This window comes from Rhineura floridana, chromosome 6 (assembly GCF_030035675.1).
Source record: "Rhineura floridana isolate rRhiFlo1 chromosome 6, rRhiFlo1.hap2, whole genome shotgun sequence".
NCBI lineage: Eukaryota > Metazoa > Chordata > Lepidosauria > Squamata > Rhineuridae > Rhineura > Rhineura floridana.
The window spans coordinates 127,225,266-127,245,176 of record NC_084485.1 but is presented as its reverse complement, the minus strand read 5'-3'; the positions used below and the strand labels follow the sequence as shown (position 1 = coordinate 127,245,176).

The 19,911-nt window shown below is 41.6% G+C and overlaps 2 protein-coding genes across 11 annotated transcripts in view; one reads left to right on the top strand and one right to left on the bottom strand.

The window, feature by feature from the left end:
* The window catches only part of FNBP1L (formin binding protein 1 like), a 98,525-nt gene extending 90,949 nt beyond the window's left edge, over window positions 1–7,576 (top strand). For 3 of the 4 annotated variants that reach the window (XM_061633767.1, XM_061633764.1, XM_061633766.1), the window contains 2 exons: window positions 3,046–3,194; window positions 3,639–7,576. In XM_061633767.1, the coding sequence (XP_061489751.1) occupies window positions 3,046–3,194; window positions 3,639–3,817 (328 nt within the window). In that variant the 3' untranslated portion in view covers window positions 3,818–7,576. The remainder of the gene's footprint in view (window positions 1–3,045; window positions 3,195–3,638) is intronic. The other variant, XM_061633765.1, reaches the window with a different exon arrangement.
* A 3,930-nt stretch (window positions 7,577–11,506) lies between these two features.
* BCAR3 (BCAR3 adaptor protein, NSP family member) overlaps window positions 11,507–19,911 on the bottom strand; it is a 117,630-nt gene continuing 109,225 nt past the window's right edge. For 6 of the 7 annotated variants that reach the window (XM_061633758.1, XM_061633757.1, XM_061633762.1 and 3 more), the window contains 5 exons: window positions 19,658–19,773; window positions 15,674–15,845; window positions 14,289–14,400; window positions 13,424–13,636; window positions 11,507–12,448 (listed from right to left, as the gene is read on the bottom strand). In XM_061633758.1, the coding sequence (XP_061489742.1) occupies window positions 12,270–12,448; window positions 13,424–13,636; window positions 14,289–14,400; window positions 15,674–15,845; window positions 19,658–19,773 (792 nt within the window). In that variant the 3' untranslated portion in view covers window positions 11,507–12,269. Of the gene's footprint in view, window positions 12,449–13,423; window positions 13,637–14,288; window positions 14,401–15,673; window positions 15,846–19,653; window positions 19,774–19,911 lie in introns of those variants that run through there. The other variant, XM_061633763.1, reaches the window with a different exon arrangement.

Below are 19,911 nucleotides of genomic sequence, written 5' to 3'. Positions count from 1 at the left end.
GCAACCCGGATCTTCGACTGAGCCGAAAGTCATCTGATGTCGCTGAGGGCAGAACATCTCAGTGGGGTTCTGAATGTGATGGCTGACTGGCTCAGCAGACAGCAGGTGATTCCAGGAGCGTGGAAACTTCACCCAGCGGTGTTTGATCTTCTCCAGCGCTGGTTTGGCAACTTCTCGGTGAACCTCTTCGCTTCGAGTCACAATTGCCAGCTGCCCCATTACTTCTCAAGGTATCTAGAAATGACTGTGGAGTCGGTAGATGCACTGTTAACACCTTGGCCAGATGGTCTTCTGTACACCTTTCCCCCGATACCTCTGCTGGGCAGGACACTGAGAAAACCGCAACACAAAAAGGCTCAACTGGTCCTGCTAGCCCCGTACTGGCCTCGCTGTCCATGGTTTCGGACCTGCTCTCACTATCCATAACAGATCCTTGGAAGTTGCCAATCAGACCAGATCTTCTATCACAGGGACCGATTTGGCACCCAGATCCTGACAGGCTGATGGCTTGGTGTTGGAACAGAGGCAATTGATTCGCACAGGTCTCTCACAGGGGTTGTTGATACAGTTATGGCATCTAGAAGGCCGTCAACAAATCGCATCTACCAGAGCACTTGGCGTGCCTTTTCCAAATGGTGTACATCCCACAGCTGCCAACCCTCTCTAGCCCCTGTACAACAAGTTTTGTAGTTCCCATATAGAGGCCTGAGGATGGGACTAAAAGCAAACACCTTGCAGCGCTATGCCTCCACTATCTCCTCAGTTTTGTCCATCTCCTCTTCTGGCATTCCCATGGGCTCGCACCCACTCATCAAACGTTTTTTGAAGGGAGCCGTCCGTTCTTCAGCATTGTGTCACCATTTCCCTTCCTGGAGTCTACCAAAGGTCCTGCAAGCCCTGCAGCGTCCTCCCTTTGAACCCCTTGGGTCAGTGCCATTATGGCTGTTATCCTTCAAGGTCCTGTTTCTGGTGGCGATCACCTCGGCGAGAAGAGTTTCAGAGCTGGGAGCATTGTCATCGGCCCGCCATCTCTGCATCTTCCATAAGTGCTCAGTGATGTTGCACCCAGATCCGTCCTTTCGTCCCAAGGTCAGTTCAGCTTTCCACTGCAACCAGGACATTGTTCTTCCTTCATTCTGTCCGAAGCCCGTCCATCCACTGGAGAAGGCCTGGCACTCAAGATCTACCTGTCTTGAACCCAGGATATAAGATTAACGGAGTCATTATTTGTATCCTTTCACCCAAGGTCTTTGTCTTGTTGGTTGTGCGCCTGCATTGTACTGGCGTATGAGTTGCTTAAGCCCCCAGTGCCTAGTAAGATAATGGTGCATTCCATCAGGTCAGCTGCCACTACGGCCGATTTTGCAACCAACGCACCTCTTGCAGATATCTGCAGAGCAGCTGTATGGTCTACTCCAGACTCCTTATCAAGCATTATAAGATAGACCGCTACACCTCTGCCGATGCCTCTTTTGGGAACCATGTTCTGCAACAGGTCCTTTCTCATGAGTAAACAGTGGGTGGTCCCTCCCTGTTTGGGCTGCTTTGGTACATCCCATGTGATGGCATGCTACTTGGGGAAAACCGACCATTGGTCTCACCTGAAGAGTGGTTTTCCCAGATATCATGCCATCATGGCCCTCCCAGTTGGAGGATACCTAGGTGTTGGTACCACCTTCTAAATGGTTACTGTTCAAAGTTGTTTTGTTTTAGTTTATAGAATTAAGTCAGGACCTCTACATCTGTTAGGAATGAATGTGGTTTTTCCCTACTGGGCCAGTATTTGTATCTTCCTTGCTGGCAGGCCTGTTGGCCGTTGCATCTTCTCAGATATCTCACTTTGGATTCGTTGCGAATGAACTGGAGTGGGAGGGGCACGGTCGCCACAGGTCTTGACCTCAGTACATTCTTGCATTTGGACGCTAGATGGCGCAATAACCCATGTGATGGCATGAAACCTGGGAAAACCACCCTTCAGGTGAGACCAATGGTCCATTCTCCTTTCCTGACCAGATGAGATTTACAGAGGCAGTCTTGCACCAAACCCCATACCGCAGGAGGTGTCTGTCAAGAGCTAGGGACAGGGCCACTTTTATTATGTGCCCAGTTTTGTGGGCACGGGAGGGAAAGTCCTCAGCATTTTTATTGTTTGCAACTTTTCTTTTTCCTTTTTGGCACATTTTTGAATTATGAGTGTTTATATGTGTAGGTTTTGCCTTACAATTTAAATTCTGCATTTTATTTTTTATTGGTTATACATATATTACAAACCACTCTTATGAAACACTTTAAAAAGAGCAGTACACATTTTAGAAACATTTCATCCAACTTCAGAAGATTTCCCATCTCTTCCTCCCCTTAAAAAGGGTCAATGTGGTATTTTGATCTCCTTGGTTACTGTTAAGAAACAACAACTCTTCATTATGTTGCAGTTAAGATGGTGAAACCGGGACTGGTGTGAACTTAGCAAAGACCCAGAAAAGTGGCCTGCTTATTTAGATAGCTGTATTGAAAAGATGAACCCCAAAGTCACACAATTTGTACTTTATTTTAGGTAGCAGATGGTGGGCGGGGGGGGGGGCCTCTATCATCTCTTTTGCGTAGCAGAGCAAACTTTGAGTATGAACGTTTTTGCTCCAACAGCATTAGTGAGCATGCACACAGTTGTCTTCTTCAGTCTCGCAGCCATGGATGGTTATATGGGATGTAGAAGAGGAGGTGATAGCAGTGGCACAGTTCTGTTCTCATAGATATAGTTTTAAAAGAGCATTTTAGTGTTCTGGTTATTTTGATATGCTAGGCACATCAAATGCTAGGCAATCTGTGGACTCTCCTTAGAGCTTGGCTATATTTTGCCCATGCCTGTATTCATCACTAGCAATAAATATTTATGTAGGATTTGCCAAATATAGTTTGCTGCACAAAGTTATATGGGCTGAAATTAGGTCTACAAATGTTCTGAGACTTTTTTTTAATATAGGGGAAATGTTGGGGTTCTTTGTTTGTGAAGTGTAATGGTCTCCCGTTTTAATTCTTGCATTTTAGCCCTGAAGGGAGCTACACAGATGATGCAAACCAAGAAGTTCGAAGCCCACCACAGCAGCATGGCCCCCATAATGAATTTGATGATGAGTTTGAAGATGATGATCCCTTACCAGCTATAGGACACTGCAAAGCTATCTATCCTTTTGATGGTAAGATTAACTTTAGGTAGGTGGGTGGGTGGTTAGGTAGGTAGATAGTTTCCTATATCAATCTAAGTGTGTATATGTGTGCTTATGTATAGTATTTATAGTATTTATGCCTTACATAAATATAATTGTCTGCATGTACACTATTCTAGCAGCTGGTTTAGATTTTGGGAAATTATGCCATAAATCATTTTTGTTTGACAGCAGAATAATGCTTCTGCGTGGTAACAAAACAAATATGTTAGACTAGAAAAGCAGCCTTTGGCATGCATTCAGCTTTACAACAGGAGAGCATATTTTGTCTCCTGGCCTACAGTTGGAACATATGTTCAGTTCCACAGATTTGATGTTTCCTCCTGTGAATGGAAAATAAGTGCTGAGAAAGAGCTTGCTTACACTCCTGACAGAGCTGGGATGATGTCTTTTTGTATCCCCATTTCCCTCTAGGTCACAATGAAGGTACTCTGGCAATGAAAGAAGGGGAGATTCTGTACATAATAGAGGAAGATAAAGGGGATGGATGGACAAGAGCTCGGAGGCAGAATGGAGAAGAAGGATATGTGCCAACTTCCTACATAGATGTAACTCTAGAGAAAAACAGTAAAGGTGCAGTAACCTATATCTAACCTCCAGCCCATCAGCTTACCAGTGAACATTCTTTAATGAATGCTGAAGCATGCAATTGGATGAAAAGTGTCAGAACATTTAGGAGACCTTTCAATCTATTGTTCACCATGTGAGCCCATCCTGAGATGTCAGTACTGAAACGGGAAGAACGCCCACGTTTCAATGAGTTCGTTGCACAGCTTTGGCCAGTGCCATGTCTGTCTTACTATTTCTGCCTCTATCTGCTTGAAGGCTTTTAAGTGTTCTCTTATAATCAATGGTCAAGCTACAATATTTTATTAGTTTTCTTAATTTTTTTTTTGGTAAAAGCTTAAAGAAAATTTTAGATGGATCAATTCTTTTTTTGTTTGTTTGTTTCATCATATCAGTGTATACAGGTCTGTTAGCCAAGCACCCATCCCTTTCCCCGAACAGGAGCCTGTTGCCAACATCCAACTAAAAACTAAGCTCAGTTAATGAAATGAAAATGGCCCTGCTCCAGAGGAAAATGGGCAAGCAAATCTGCTTTTACTTTTCTTCTACATGTTCTACTGCCCTTTTCTGCATTGTGTGTATTCTTAAAAAGCAGCTTACGATTCAGTGCAATGGGATGCAGTACAGAAAAGAAACTTTTTCTGCTGCCAGTACCGTGGCCTATATGTAAGAGATTGCTGCTAATGTTTACAAACATGCTTGTTCTGTACATATTCTTGCAGTTTTTTCTTTGAGAATCAGAGCTACATTGTCCTGTTCACAAATGATGAATGTAGAAGGTAATTGGGAAAGTGCATAGCTTGTTAATGGGGATTCAGCAGACATACAACATGGTGATCCAACCCTTTTTGCTCTCTTTCTGCTTGTTAAGAACTCTAAATACTTAGGTGGTGTTGAAATGATTTTTTTCCTGATTGGGACTCTTGTCAAGGTTATTCTGTTGGTAAAAGGTAACTGATGAGCTGCAGCCTTTCTCTTGCGCCAACACTCTTGAAAAATATCTCCTGGGAAATACCTGTTAAAGAAGTACAAGCAAAGCTGCATCCCAATTCCACGTGCACAACAGTCTCCCGTTAGCGTGGGCCACTCCACTCATTCCAATAGAAGGAGCATATTTGCATACAAGAAGGAAGGAGGATGCAGATGAGCTCCCTTTGTTAAAATGCGTGGATAAGCCATTGTGAACAGGCACATCTTTGTGCACACGCTGAAGCTCCCATGCTTGGAACAGATCACTGGGCTGGGATGATAGTCTGTGGGATAATGCACATATAAGTAGAATTTTCTAAGTGCTGTTACCTTTGCATTTTCACTTGGACAAGGGGAAGAACCTGGACACCCAATTGCACTAATTTGATTCTGAATGAACTGCTGTCTGGAAAATATGAAGTGGTGAATGCTTGAAAAGGCTCTGTGCCGCATAGGCAGATTTATTTTCTAGCCATTTGAGATGGATTTTTTTTTAAATGAGCGCACTTCTCTCTTTTAAGGCCTCTGGTAATTCTGTTCTTCTCTTTTTTCCTCTTGGACTGCAGGTTCCTGAAGCGGGTTTCAGAGAAAATGGGCGAGATGTTGAAGGAGGTTACATGCAGCTGCTTGAGGGGGGGAGGGGGTTAGGCCCAGCAAGATGGGGAAAAACCAGTTGCATGAAGGCATGCAGGCATACATTTCTCACTAACAATGTTAGCATTCCTATGTGTATTCAAAATTGTTGTGGTAAACTAAAACTCCATTCCAACAGAACCAAACCACCCAATCTGAAAACAAACGCTTTTCATGGTCCTGAAAAATCCTCCTTGCTGTTCACCAGATGCATTGTATATTTAATTGGCTGTTTCAGCTGCCTCATTTTCCATGCCCATTTTAAACTGGCATTGAATGAAAATCATGTCATTGACAGTCTCTGCCTGTGCCACCTCCATGCTCGCCCTAACCTTCTCCTGCATGTCTAGATATGTATAAGGCATGCCTGCCTAATGTTTTGTATTTTCATAACTCTTCCTCCTCATCTGCATTTGTAGCAAAACCACTTTACTATAGTTTCATATCTCCAGCACTAAAGTTTATTATTTCAGTTCCCTTTTATGCTGCTATTCCTTCTTCCTCCCCTTTTTTTTTGCCCTCATCACGACCATCATTACATTCCAGTTCTTTGGCGTTATAAACAATGTGAACTTAACATTCATTTTGATTTTGGGAATGGAATATATATCAGCACTAGAAAACTGCAGCCCATTTTCAGCACCTCACTAACGTCTTATGAGCACTGAAAACCTGAGATAACAGCACAGATTTTCCACTACAAGACAAACGACTGTTTTCAGAAGTCAAGTGCTTGCCATTCAGATGCTGCCTTAAACTCTTGAGTGCCTAAATCTGTTGATTTGCCAACATTACCACTTCAGTATCCCACAAAGGGCTTTGCATCTCAACTCCGTTTGACCTCCTGAATCTTTCTACAATACTGCAGCTGCTGGTAGCCGTGGTAGATGCTTTCTAGAGCTCTATCATATGATACATGGTGCATTGTAAACTTTATGTGTTGAAAGCAAAAGATGTATCAGTTTAATTTTATGTCTAATGAATGTTTTTAATAGGATTTTTATGGAGCCTTTTTTCCCTTGATTGTCTCTATTTCTTGAGGTGGGGGGGGGGAAGACTCCAGTTTCTAATTAACTGCAGTGCTAGTCTGTTTCCAAGTGATGCTTCATTGTAAGAACCATTTGAAAGTTGGAGTGATACTCTGTAATGATCTATGTGCACTTTTACTTGTAAACATTGAGATTTGGAAATGTTTATACATGTAAATATAGTTGTCTACAGCACCCCATATTGCTCATGTTTTGTCTGCCGCTCGTGAATTCTGTTAATGAAATCATCCTACATCTAAACTAAATAGGGTAATCTTAGAATATGGGACATAGGAAGGAGGGAGAAACCATTTACATTAAATTCATAAATCCAGTTTTTTGCTGTTTGTGGTAATATTAAAAGAACACCTGATTCTATACAGGTAGGTGGGTGGGTTGAAGCAATATTTGGACACAGCAGTGCTGGATTTCTTTAGAACTTTTTCAGTGTTATTAGGAATTGTACTACCAGTAAAACTAAATCTATGTGACTGTGTGGAAGTTTTCTTCCTTTTATTATTAAGTGTGCCACTATTGCACAGATGACATAGCGTATTTACATTGGGGGTGGTTTAAACACTAAAGGTTAGACTTTTTGGATATTGTAAAACAGGGTTATTTATATAATGTGACCTTACTCATTACTGACAAGACTACATGGTATAGGGTTTTGGTTTTTTTAAGACCAACCTAGTGGGTTTTTTAATTATTATAATTATTTCTTCAAAGTTAAATATAATGAGAAAATGTTCTCAATACTACTTTCAGCCAGGAGCCCTGTAGATTTTACCTAACAACCTCATGGGCTTCTTGTAAAGGACACTCCTGGTAAATACTTGTAGTAAAGGACAAACCGTTCTTTCATGTTACTGTTTTTTCTAGGAACAGGATTTGCTTCCTCAGGAGATTTTCTTTCTGTGGTATAATGCAACCTTCATGAGGGTTATTAAATTTAAGGGGAGGAAATAATCTTTGTACTTGCAGAGTTAGCAGAAATCTGAAATTTTGAACACGACGAATTGTCTGAGTCTTACAACTTTCCAGTCATTTTTAATCTTGTGCACGTGTTGATTTTTAAATGTTTAGATGCTTTGTTAAAAAAAATAGTGGTTCTCTTGAGAATATTTTCATGGAATTAAAAACAACCTTTTCATGGTCCTGGTAATTTCTTTGTTGTATTCTGTTGCAGGCACAGGAATTGGGTAGATTTTGGTTAATGCACTCAGGTTTGAAGGAGGGCAGGAGCAGTCAGTGTCAGAAAAAGGCACATGTTTTTTGCTCCTCGCTGTTCATGGGCCCAGTTCAGATAAGCAGATTTAATCGCTGGTGCAAGATCTAATCTCCCTACTTATTTGAACAATGTGTTTCCATGACCAGTTACCTTGCAATTTAATAACCCTTAACTCAGTTTCTACTTAAATTTCTTTGCATGCTCTAGGAGTTAGGCTGAAGTGAAATGAGAGGCAAGCATCTTTATTAACATCAGAGACTTTTGGCATGCTTGTGCAAGTGACCATATAACAAATAGGCAGCATTATTGTATCTGGTATGCAGAGGTGGGTGCGATACAATATTCCCTGAAAAAACAGCTGGAAAGCTAGCAAAGATAAGAGGCTGGCATATCCTGGGGCCTTTCATTGTCATTTCTGTGCAGTTCCACCTTTGCACATGAGCTCTGGAGCTTTCCAAAGTTTTCAGAGAGGTTGTGTGCCAGCCTCCACTCCCTTTAATCAGTGATGTTTGCTCATATGTCAAAGAGTAGGGACCATTACACTTGCTGCTCAGTTACCTTTTGACTGCTGTGAGAGTTGCTACAGAATGGTCCTCCAATTGAACCATATATTTTTTCACCCTGGTCATGTAATATGTTCCTTTTATAAAGCACCTGTTTTCCTTTTCTTTTGAGCTGCACACTTCTGGCACAGCGGTCTATATTTTGAAAAGTACCTAAACGGTTGGATGTTAACAAATTCTTGTGGCACTCCGCTCTTTGCTCTTCTGTGGCTTCACAATCCAGACTGGGTCTTTTGCTAACTCTGTGCTCAGTCTGTAGCTTAACCCAGAAAAATGGAAGCTGTGTCAAAACTTGGTACAATTCTTAATTGGGAAGTTGTAAGTTAAGACAAGACAGTCCTTGTGATCACAAGGCCCGTGCTTGGTACCGATGAAGAACATACTAGAGCATGTAAACTATCCAAAAAAGCTTGGCAGTATTCTGCTTTACTAACTTATTTAAAAAAAAAAAAGACACACATCAAAAACTATGGACAACAGGACAAAAGTTTGGTTGTCTGGTCTATCTTGGGATTCATGTCATGCTCCCCACCCTGACTTCCAGCCTAAGATAGATGTGTTTTTTCCCCTTAGTCAACAGCAGATTCTTTCAGCCATTGTTGGATAACTGGCTGTGGAGAGGGGATGTTTTACCCTTTTGCCTCCAAAACAATTCCAAGCAATACAAAATTACACAAAGAAATCATCTAATTACACAAAGAAAGGAGGGTTGGTACTTCTCAGTTACAGAGAAGTGAACTTCTATATACTTAGGGAAATAGAATGACAAAACATGCCCGAAATGCACACACAAGAAAAGCTCTTTTGGCTGCAGGTAGCAAGTACAACTTCAGTAAGTAGTGCAGTATTTTAATACGAGGGGCAAGTCCTGGGAGGGAGAGACAGGGAAGGAGGGTGTGTGTATACACACACACACGTGTACTGTGCTACTGCGTTTACTCTGGTGTGTGGCTTGTACAGGGGACTGATAAGATCTGTGGTTAGGTGATTTCCAATTACTTTATTTGTAGAATACATACAATTGATATTTTATTTTTGAGGAATCCTTCTCCCTCAGGTTACAATATTCATTACAGAGAAATGTCATCTCTATCAGTTAGATATGATCCAAGCCCTTCAGGTGGTTGAAACAAACTCCAAACAGCACCACTGCACAGTGGTAAAACCACAAAATGCACTTCCTTCTAAGGGTTGTCTCAGTATTTGGTGGCGGAAGGCAGGCCACCTCATATCATCGTCTGATTATAACACCTAAAATACACTTGTGATGTCATATGCTAAGGAGTTAACCTATTGCCAGCAGTCAAACCACAACATTTTGATACTGTGAAAATGCAATGTTTTTCCCTAACCCCCCACCCCCATTGCAGGAGCCTTTTGCAATAGAGAGTACATAGGAAATGTAACTGCATGAATAGTGTGCATGTACCTGGCATATTACTGCTTGTGACGGCTCTAGAGAAGAACATGGTATCATCCCATATAGGCCATTTGAGTAATTAAAATATTGTTTGCATTTTGCCCATTTATTTATTTCCCCTTCATACATAACAGTCAGAAAAATACCCAGAAAAATACAGCAATTCCCCCCCCCTCAGGCCCACCTTTTAGTCTTAATAATGTTAACAAAAATGCTTGGATTCTGCCTTTATTTTGAAAGGACTCAATAGACCAACTATCCACTTAAGCCTAGGAACGTTTGTAATCCAGACCACATCAAGTGGGAAAAGCATGCATGAAATGGCAAGAAGATAAACTATTGTCATGGTTGGTTAATGTAGGTGGTTATATGATTTGCAAAGAGATGTTTCAAAAAAACTTTTTTAATAAGTAAGACTATAAGTAGGATTGTACAGGCTCTGAACAGGGTGGTTCATGACAGATGCTCTTGGAGGTCACTGATTCATAGGGTCACCATAAGTTGTAATTGACTTGAAGGCACATAACAACAACAAATAAGTAGGATGTGTCTTACCACTATTTCAATAAAAGAGTTGATACATAGTCATTAACTCCTTAGAAGCGCAGTTCCTACTGTTTCCTGCGAAGTCATTATTTTGAGCATCAGGCTTAACTTTAGTAAAGTGCCAATGCAGTCATCTTGCTACTTCCATGGCAACTATGACCTTATAAAGAACAATGCAGGGATGGGTCAAATCCTATGTTAATATTTATACTAACTTTCATCAAGTCTGTCCCCATCTCCTGCCTTTATCACAAGAACAGAGCCCCCCTCTCCAAGTTATCCTTGGCAAGAACAGCTTCAGCTTCTTGCCTCATTCATTGCAAACTAAACTAAGACATGGTTTCTGTTTCAAAGCTCTAGTAACCTGTGCTAGTTGTGGGTATTGGGGAGGATGTCAAATTGTTGCAGTACATGCAGTTAAGGGGGACCTAATCTACATATTAATACCAAATCCTACTTTTATTTTAAAAACAAGTAATTATATATAACAAATCAAAGGGGTTGGGGAGACAGACACTCAGCCTATTGTTGCCTGAGATGACAACCAGATTGGAGCAGGCATCCTTGGTTTTGGCTTTCAGGCACCTCTTGAAGACTTTTTTATGCTGACAGATCTATGCAGTTATAATTTTCTTGAGTAGCCAGTCATTTTAGTGATGTTCTGTCCTTACAACAGTTTGCTTTTATATTATTGCATACTACTCTGATATTTTATGACAGGGAGATATATAAATACATTTATAAATCAACAATGTAGTTGGTGCTTTATCAACAATATCCTCTCAAATTTTCATCTGTTATTTTACATATCCATTGAAGGTGGCTTGATGCAGCCATCAAAGGATCAGAAGAGATAGTTTGAGATAGTTTGAATAAATGAAAGATGTGTTTGGTAACAATCCTGGACAGAGATGAGAGAACTGAGGGCTGCTAAAGAAATTGCCACACAGCGGGATTGTAGTAGCAAAGCAGAACATAGGAGTTGTAGCTGAGGAAGGGGTAGATTTAGAATGGTGTACAGCAGGGGTGGTGAACCTCCAGATGTTGCTGGACTACAGCTCCAATCATCCTTGATCACTGGCCATGCTTGTTGGGGCTGATGGGAGTTGGAGTACAACAGGTTCACCACCCTGGTTTGTGCACAGGGACAAGCAGCAAGATTTGGGACCAGCTTGAGCAAAGAAGAGGGAAGAACTAAAGGTAAACCCAGGACTTCATGTATGGGGACAATGATGGATGCAGAGAATAATCAAGAAGAAGGAAGTTCAGGAGCAAAGATTAGCCCCTAAATAATTTACTCTTTCCCATTCACTGAGGCAGTAAAATATTTCACAAAGAGATGCTTTAATTCACATGTGTACAAGTTTCCACATCCATTCACGGGATATCATATAACTGATACCTGCTGCGAAGCCATTCTTTAACCTTTACTCATATTTACATTACAGTTTATTAATAACATTTGATGCAAGACTAAAATATTCTAATAAAATCACTGTCTGCAATACTTTATGTAATGGACAGTGAATTCATTGAGCATGAGATAATTTTTAAAGATAGCAATAATAAATAATGATTCCTTTATAAATCTGTAGCCTTTGTTAGGCAACTCAAAAATGCACGCTGTGCAACATAGAAATTTTGAAGAGGCTGTGGATGACACTAAGCAGCAGAGTATGCAAAAACTTTTGGCAGTGGCAACAAGCACCCTCACACCCCTTTAGCGTTTTTTTTCCCCAGGAGTTGCTTTGAAAGTATTTGCCCATTCAGAGAGAGAACAATTATGATCCAGAAACTATTACCCTTGTTCTCAACGAGCTGTGAATGTGAAGCCATCACATTCACCAAGTAATCCCTGATTGGCTAGAATCACTACTGCCAGAAAGGAGAAACAGTTTTTTAAAATGTGTGAAACTCACAGCAAAACAGGGGAATGTGAACAGGCTGCAAACATTTCTGGACAATCATCCTCTTCTTACTCTGAGGGGGGAAAAGGCAAACATTTGATGCAAGCCTGTTTTACAGTGTATTTTTTCTTAGTTAAGTAATTATATTGAATTAACTATAGCTGAGAGTCCATTCAACATTTCATTGCTCTGTCTGCTTTGCTAGAGGGGGTTCTAATTTTCGGGAGAGTGCAATTAAAATCTGGTTGAATTTCTCGTATCTTTCACTTTGGTTAACTTGAGCTCCTTTGCTGCCCCAGAGCAATCTCATCTGAAATTCCGTTTTGAAGATTTCATTCATCTCGTCATCTGCCTGAAAACCTGATGAGGAAAAATGGGAAATGTGTTACTATAAATCAGCCTTTTTACCATAAAGGCTTTCAAGACAAACACTTTTTGCTGCAACAGACTAAAGGTCAGCTCAGAAGTCTGATAATACCTCTGTGCAGGAGGTATTCTGTAGAAACATAGCTATGTGAACAACATTATTAACCCGACAATCCCCCAGTTTCAGCTGCTGGGTGTTTTTTTTTTCATATTTGGGTGAATATGATGTCTGAAATGCTCATGCAAATTACTGCCAGCAAGTGGTATCTGCAAGAGGGGCCACACTAGGTGAGATGATCATTCTTCCACATGACTGCATCCCTAGGGATGCTCTTCATATAAAAAATTGGCCACTTTGAGAAGGGAATGGGAGTGGAGGGCCAAGGCACTGCCTCCCACCCTCAAGTGGCTAAAATGGATAAGCAAAGAAACTAGGCCAACCTGCAAACTTCAGCCCATAATGAACTATTCAGTTTTTTAAACGTCATAAGACACTTGTCATTTTGAAAACCTTTTTATGCAACCGTACTTTAAACCTGCTAACAAGTGTTGTTTCTTTTTAACTACAATGTCCCAAACAACATGTCCCAAAGGATTTCCCCCCTAAATCCAATCTAGGCAGCAGCTTCTTATGCCCAATTTGATGCTTTTTGTACTATATAATGAGTCATAGCAAGTACCTAGACAGGGCACGTACTTTTTTTCACAAGTTGCATTTACTTGCAAGACTTCCCTGGTTTTAGCTCTTCTAGTTTACAATATAGATATGGGGAACAGATACAGCATAAACCAAAGTTGCCAATTTAGCAACACCACTGCAAAAGGCAGATCTAAGAAACAAGACAGAAAGCTTTCCTGCATTTCAACACATCTGGACACAATTCCCTCCACAACCCCTTTTTTGTGGAATTAAAACCAAGAGAGGCCCTACAGTTGTGACAGTGTGGAGCAGTTATTTTCCCCTCCTACCTGCTAACATCCTTTCTGCATTTGTGCTGTAAAGCGCAGCCTTTTGGGCTATCAAGCGAGCAGTCGCTAAGTGCTGCAACATTATTTCGCAGCTTTGGTCTGTGTTTTCCCACACATCCATTCCATCAAACACAACAGCCTGGCGCTCCAGCAGCGTAACCAGAGGCATCAGCAGGGGCACGGTGACAACATTTTGAGGAACGCAAGTTGTCTCTGAGAATGAGGGAATGAAAAATAATTTTCAGTCATGCACCCTTATCAGCTAGCCTCTCTTGGGTGAGATACAAGCAGGATTTCATTAATTTGCTTGGAATGCAGTACTATAAGACTACCACCAATTGGCATCAAGCGAATGGTAGCTGATGCAAATACAATTCCCTGTGTTGGTTCCATCTTCTCTCCATAAGCATGGCTTATGCTCTCTGTTTGGCAGGTGGATAAAAAGTTGACCTTGCCGTGGATCTCTTCTTGTTGGAGCTCCAGGGAAGCTTATTATCCAGTCAGTTCTTGGGGAAATTGGATAATCATTCAATGGGATCTAGGCCATGTATGGCCCTTTTCATTATGCTTGTGCACGGGCACTGCACGGGCATTCTTTGCTCATATCCTCCATAGCAAAGCATTTCAATGCCCCATGACAGGGAACGATACAATATTCTGTGTTTTCCCCTACACAACAGAAGTGAACCATGAGCAAGGCATGATGTGGTTACATCTAATGGATTCGGTCCATTACTGTCACTGAAATGACCTGGGGTTGCTTCTGCACTCTCCATTAAAGCAATAAAAGATGTGGCCCAAGGACCCTCTTGATGATGACGATGATAAATGTGATGCAGCTGTCTGCAATTGTGTACACACTCACCTCTCCCTTCGTGTAAGGCTTTGCTGAATGGTTTCAGCTGCTTCTCATACATAATGGCTGTTTGTGTGTAGCAGTGCCTCAAAGTGGTCCATGTTTGCTCCAACCTTGCAACCTGCAGAGGAAGAACAGCTACACTGTCAAGTGGTCCTACCTGCAGAGCAACAGCTACATTATCTCACTGAACATGACGTAACCTAAGAAGTTTTCCATACAAATCAGAGGAGAGCAAGATTTCGTACAGCACATTTGCATCACATTGGACTCTCCAATAGCCTGAGAACATTTTGCTGCTGTTCTTTCAAGTGTGCAGTTTGCACCCTCAAAGAACAGGAGAAGTTCCTCTTGAAAACCACCAATTTGCTGTATGATGTGGCAGGATGGAGCAGTTGCTTGTTAGTACTGTGAGAGGTTCATTTTAATTTTTTGTTGTTTGTATACTGTTTGGTCCTTTTAGACATAAATTCACACCAATGCCTGGTTCGCACATAACACTTAAGTACAGTTAATATTAACCATGGTTAAAGCTGAGGCATCTGGCAGATGATCACTTAAACCTTGATTTATTAAATCATAGAATAGTTAAAAACACCAGTGAGAGCAGCAGAATATTGACAATGATTTGAATTTTTTGCCACTCTTTACTCACGGCGTTGTTACTCCTTAACTATAGTTAGTTCTTTATAGTGTAGGCAGCTCATTAACTATAGTTAAAGAGGAAATCACACAACACTAAGCTATGGTTAGTGTTTACTAAGGCATATAAACCAACTCTGAACCTTGGTTATCGAGTGACCTCTAACCATAGTTAAGCTGCAGGGCTGGGTTCACACATAATGCCAAGTCATTATTTAATAAACTATGGTTTAATGTAATGTGTGAACCAGTCCTGAGGATACAATCTTGTGTTCCCTGCAGAGTGTCCCAGGGGCAATAGCATAGATTGGATCTACCCCTCCAACGTTAGAGAGGGAGCTCCAACGTCAGAGAGGGAGAGCCAGTGTTGGAGCCTCTGTCCCCCACTGCCAGCTCCTCTAACCCCCTGGCACAACCAACATCAGAAGTGTCCAAAAGGGGGTGAGTCTGTGACGTTCCAGGAGTTGGCTTGGTCTACCAACACCCCCAAACCAGGAGGAAATTTAGACACACTTCTGAGTGTGACTAAATTCCTCCCTCCCCTTCCACACCACATATTTTTAATGGGAGTGAAAATGTAATTTTTTAAAAAAAAAAACAGGAAAGGGAGAAAAGCTAGAGCATTCCTCCACCCTCGCTTCCACCCTGCCAGCTTGTGGTTGGCAGGCCACTGGCTAAGGCAGTTTAACCACCAACACCCCTCTGTCTTAGGACTGCACTGTAAATAGCCTAGTACAGGGAATTCCTTTTACCTGAGGCATTTCCAGAGCTTTCATTATAGCTGAAAATGCATACAGATCCCCCATGGAATCTTTGAGTTCCACAGCGACCTGGATGATCCTGTTTAATGTTGCTACTCGCTCTTCTAAGTTTCCTGTGCAGCCAAGAATGTCAACTGCTATTCCTATTGCCATGGTATTGTGTCTAAAGAGGGAAACAAATCAGAGACAGTCAGGACAAGCTATCAAGAGAGCCATGTGATGTCAAAGTCCCCATGGAACCAAGCGTAAAAAAGACAGTATTTTACATCACAGAAGTGGTATCGTTGTGTCACCACCACCATGCTGGCAACAAACGTTGAACACACATAAGCATACAGAATGAAATACTCCGCCACTGTTATCGTTAGATATCTTTACTCATGTGACAGCCCTATCTGAGCTTTTATAAATTAATTCACTGATACTACCCACATGCATTTACTTAAAATAAAAGAAGAAATCTGAAGAAAACAAGTCTTCACTCTTTGGCTTTGGAGGACGCAGAGTACTGTCACAGTAGGCACTTTCTTAGAAAGAGGCATCCCCTCCTGGAAGACTGTCTCTAAAAAGGGGATGCGACTGTGTGTGCGTGCGTGCACGCATGGGCAATATATGGGTATATATATATATTAAACTTTTAAAATTATACTGCTTATATGGCTTTAAAAATACTTTTCTTCCCATTATTACCTTGGTCTCCAAAAATAATAATATTTGTTATTAAAATAAATTGCTCAATTAATCAGGGGTACTTTTTTAGCTGATAAAAAGATTTTACTCAATTAAGTGAATAAAAGTTTCAGCCCGTATTATTGTTACAATCCATTCATATCTATTTGCCACAGTGGTCCACAGAGTGCAACAGCCCTCTATGCATGACGGAAACCTCACATTTAGAAGGTTCACACAAGGCAATAGATACACTTTCATTGGCCCAGTTTGCATGTCATGATAAACCATAGTTAATGGTTTATCATAAATGTGGAGATGGTTCCTGCTTAGTCCCTTACTCACCACAAGCAACAAACCACGATCCCTGGTTTAGAATTACATCCCAAGTTGGAATTGTCATTTGTTTCATTCAAACGGTTTGTTTGAGCAAAACAAATGACAATTCCAACTTGGGATGTAATTCTAAACCATGGATCATGGACAAGTGAAGAACAAGCCTTGGCTTAACACTGTGGCTGGTTTGAAATGAAACAAGCCGGGATCTCTGGTTCGGACATAATGCTAAGCCAGGAATAGTGGTTTGTTGCTCTCACTTGCACTAGGAAGAAGCCCTCTCCACATTTACAATAAGCCCTTAGCTATGGTTAACCATGACCTGTGAACACCGCCATTGTTTCAGCATCAAAAATAGCCAATCAACCACTAGTTGGCACAGTTTCCATTTTAGGGGGTATTTAAGCAAGGTGGCTGGAGCTGGAGCACATTCAGGGTACATACTCTCAGTGCGTAACAATCATTTTGACAATACTCTCATCGTTGCTACCCACCCTTTCAAGGAAGAAGAAAGGGGAAGGAGAAACAGTAATGCATGTGACCAGGCATGACAAGCCAACAAAAGAATGTCAGCCCAGTTGGAAGGGCCTGGGAGTAAAAGAATTGCCAACCCCCATATTGGCAGCAGAGGTGCCAAGGCTGGCAAAGCAATTTGAAGATGACTGTCACAAAAGCACAGGAGTGGGTCATCTTGTTGCTTGGCAAAAGGAGGAGCAGCGATTTGCCAGTCAGACTATTCCATGCAACAGATCTCCCTCCAATCTAGAGTTGGAAACCATGACAACCACACGGTTGGCTCAGAGCTCTGAACCGCTGCATGCAACTTTTTGGAGGGGAGGGGAGTCCAAGTGGCTTTCAATGCAGACAAGGTATTATTTTGTAGACCTCAGAGGAGGCTTTCAGAATCCCTGAAGAGACATTTTGCTCTCAGATTTCTGGGATTATCTGTGTAGGAGACATGTGGGAACATGAGGCATTTAGATTTTCATGTCATAGTGCACATCTTTTTGGACTCATTTGCAGCTTAAGTATATGTATCTACCATTTTTAAAAAAACACTCCACAGTTCCTGCTAGATTTGGAATAGACAAAAATGACATCTTACAGTTCCACTGATATCCCGTATAGAGTTAAGTATAAGATGGATTTCATAGTATAATTTTAAAAACCTGTTCACAATTCATGATAAATACTTCCTGATCCTAGCACTGCCACCACTGCCCTCCCCCCAATGCAATACAGGATTTTTCTTCAATGCAAAAATGTGCTCTTTTCATAGCTAACTTTTTGTTATTGGAAATCGGGAGGCGTTCACACAAATCCCCTCAAGTACTGAAAATATGTGCAATATGGTCATGCTGGCTACCCCTGTCTGCACCACTAACAACATATATGCCTGCCAGCCATACCACAGTTTGTCAGCTGTTATTTCAGCAGCCATGTGAAGGGACATAAAGTGTACAGTAGGGCCTTGCTTGTTGGCGCCCCACTTTTCAGCATTCCACTAATACGGTGGCACCAGTGGGGCGATCAGCTGTAGCGCGGGGAGCTCCAGCGTGTGATCAGCTGGAGCACGGGGAGCTCCCACGCTACAGCTGAGTAGGGCCCCACTTTCCAGCAGTTTTTGCTTTTCGGCGGGGGCCTGGAACGGAACCTGCCCTATGAGTGGGGCCCTACTGTACCAGAATCTTCAAAACTAAGAAGTTAGTTTTGAGCATTCTAGTAGCATTAACTTGAAGCTACATCACTCCGTGGGCATATAATTTCCAAAGTAACATTCCTCACTTGGTGGCTGTGAAGGGTTTCACATAGGAAGCTGCTACTTGTCTAGCCCCAGTATTATCTTCACTACCAGCAGTAAAGCTCTCTAAGGTCTCAGGAATTGTGGCTGGAAAAGAATTCTGCCCAAGATGCTTTAAACAGGATATGCCAGAGATCAAACCTGGAAGCCTTTACACATAAGGTAAGCACTCTACCACTGAACACTGGAACATCGGAAGTTGCCTTTTACTATACCAGGCACCATCCATGTAGTCCAGTATTGTCAGCTCTGACTGGCAGCTACTCTTTAGGTTCACAGGCAAAGAGAAGCCTGTCCCACCATCTGTTAGCTGGAGATAACAGGGATTGAACCTGGGGCCTTCTGCATGCAAATAATGTGCTCTATCACTGAGATATGGCCCATCCCAGAATGAGGTGATGTCTCAAAAGATTCACGCTTGCACATCTTAGTCATGATCATGCTTCCTAAGTCCCATTGACTCCCATGATGTTTGTGTCTGTGGACATGTGTTCAGAAGCTTTAAAAGAGAACATTTCCACATTTTTTCTTGAGCAGTCATTTTCTAAAAGCTGGTTTATTGCCCCGCAGCCCAACAAAATTGCTTCCTACTTGGGCCACATTCACACTGTACATTTATTCCACTATTATTCCATTTTAAACAGTCATGGTTTCCCCCAAAGAATTCTGGGAAGTGTAGTTTATGAAGGATACTGAGACTTGTTAAGAAAGCCATAGTTCCCTTACAGGCCAGCAATTCCCAGAGTTGTCTGGGAAAAAGGACTGTGTTAAACTACTCGGAGAATTGTAGCTGTGTGAGGAGAATAGGGGTCTCCTAGAAACTCTCAGCACCCTTCACAAACTACACTTCCCAGGATTCTTTGGGGGAAACCATGACTGTTTAAAGTGGAATAATAGTGGAATAAATGTGCAGTGTGAATGTGGCTTTAGTCTCTACCTGTATTAATCTATCACTAATAAGGTGTATTAATCTATCACTAGTAATCCATTAATATGTAGTCTATTAAGAATCTATACTATAAAAGATAAATAGTGAGAGGAAGGCCAGAACTGCCCAAAATACTTTTGCACGGACACAACAATGAACTCCAATAGTTTTCCTTGGCAGCCTGATATTTTAAGCACAGCCCAGCAGGAGAAAACATTAAGGTAACTATAACAACATTTACCTTTCAATTATGTCAAGGCGCAGTTGGTGTCCATATGGCAACGTAATAAGTTCCAGGCCTGAATTCACTCCCATGATTCTCCTCATCTCTTCAGAGACCTCTAGTATCCTAGCAACCTGTCAAGTGCAAGAGTGCACACAGAATGAGACAGGATGGAAACAAGACAGCCTGAACATTAAGTAATATTTATGTTAAAAAGCCTCAGTAGCTCCAAATGCTCCTCGCTGCTTTACATGCCAGAGGAGCCACCACCT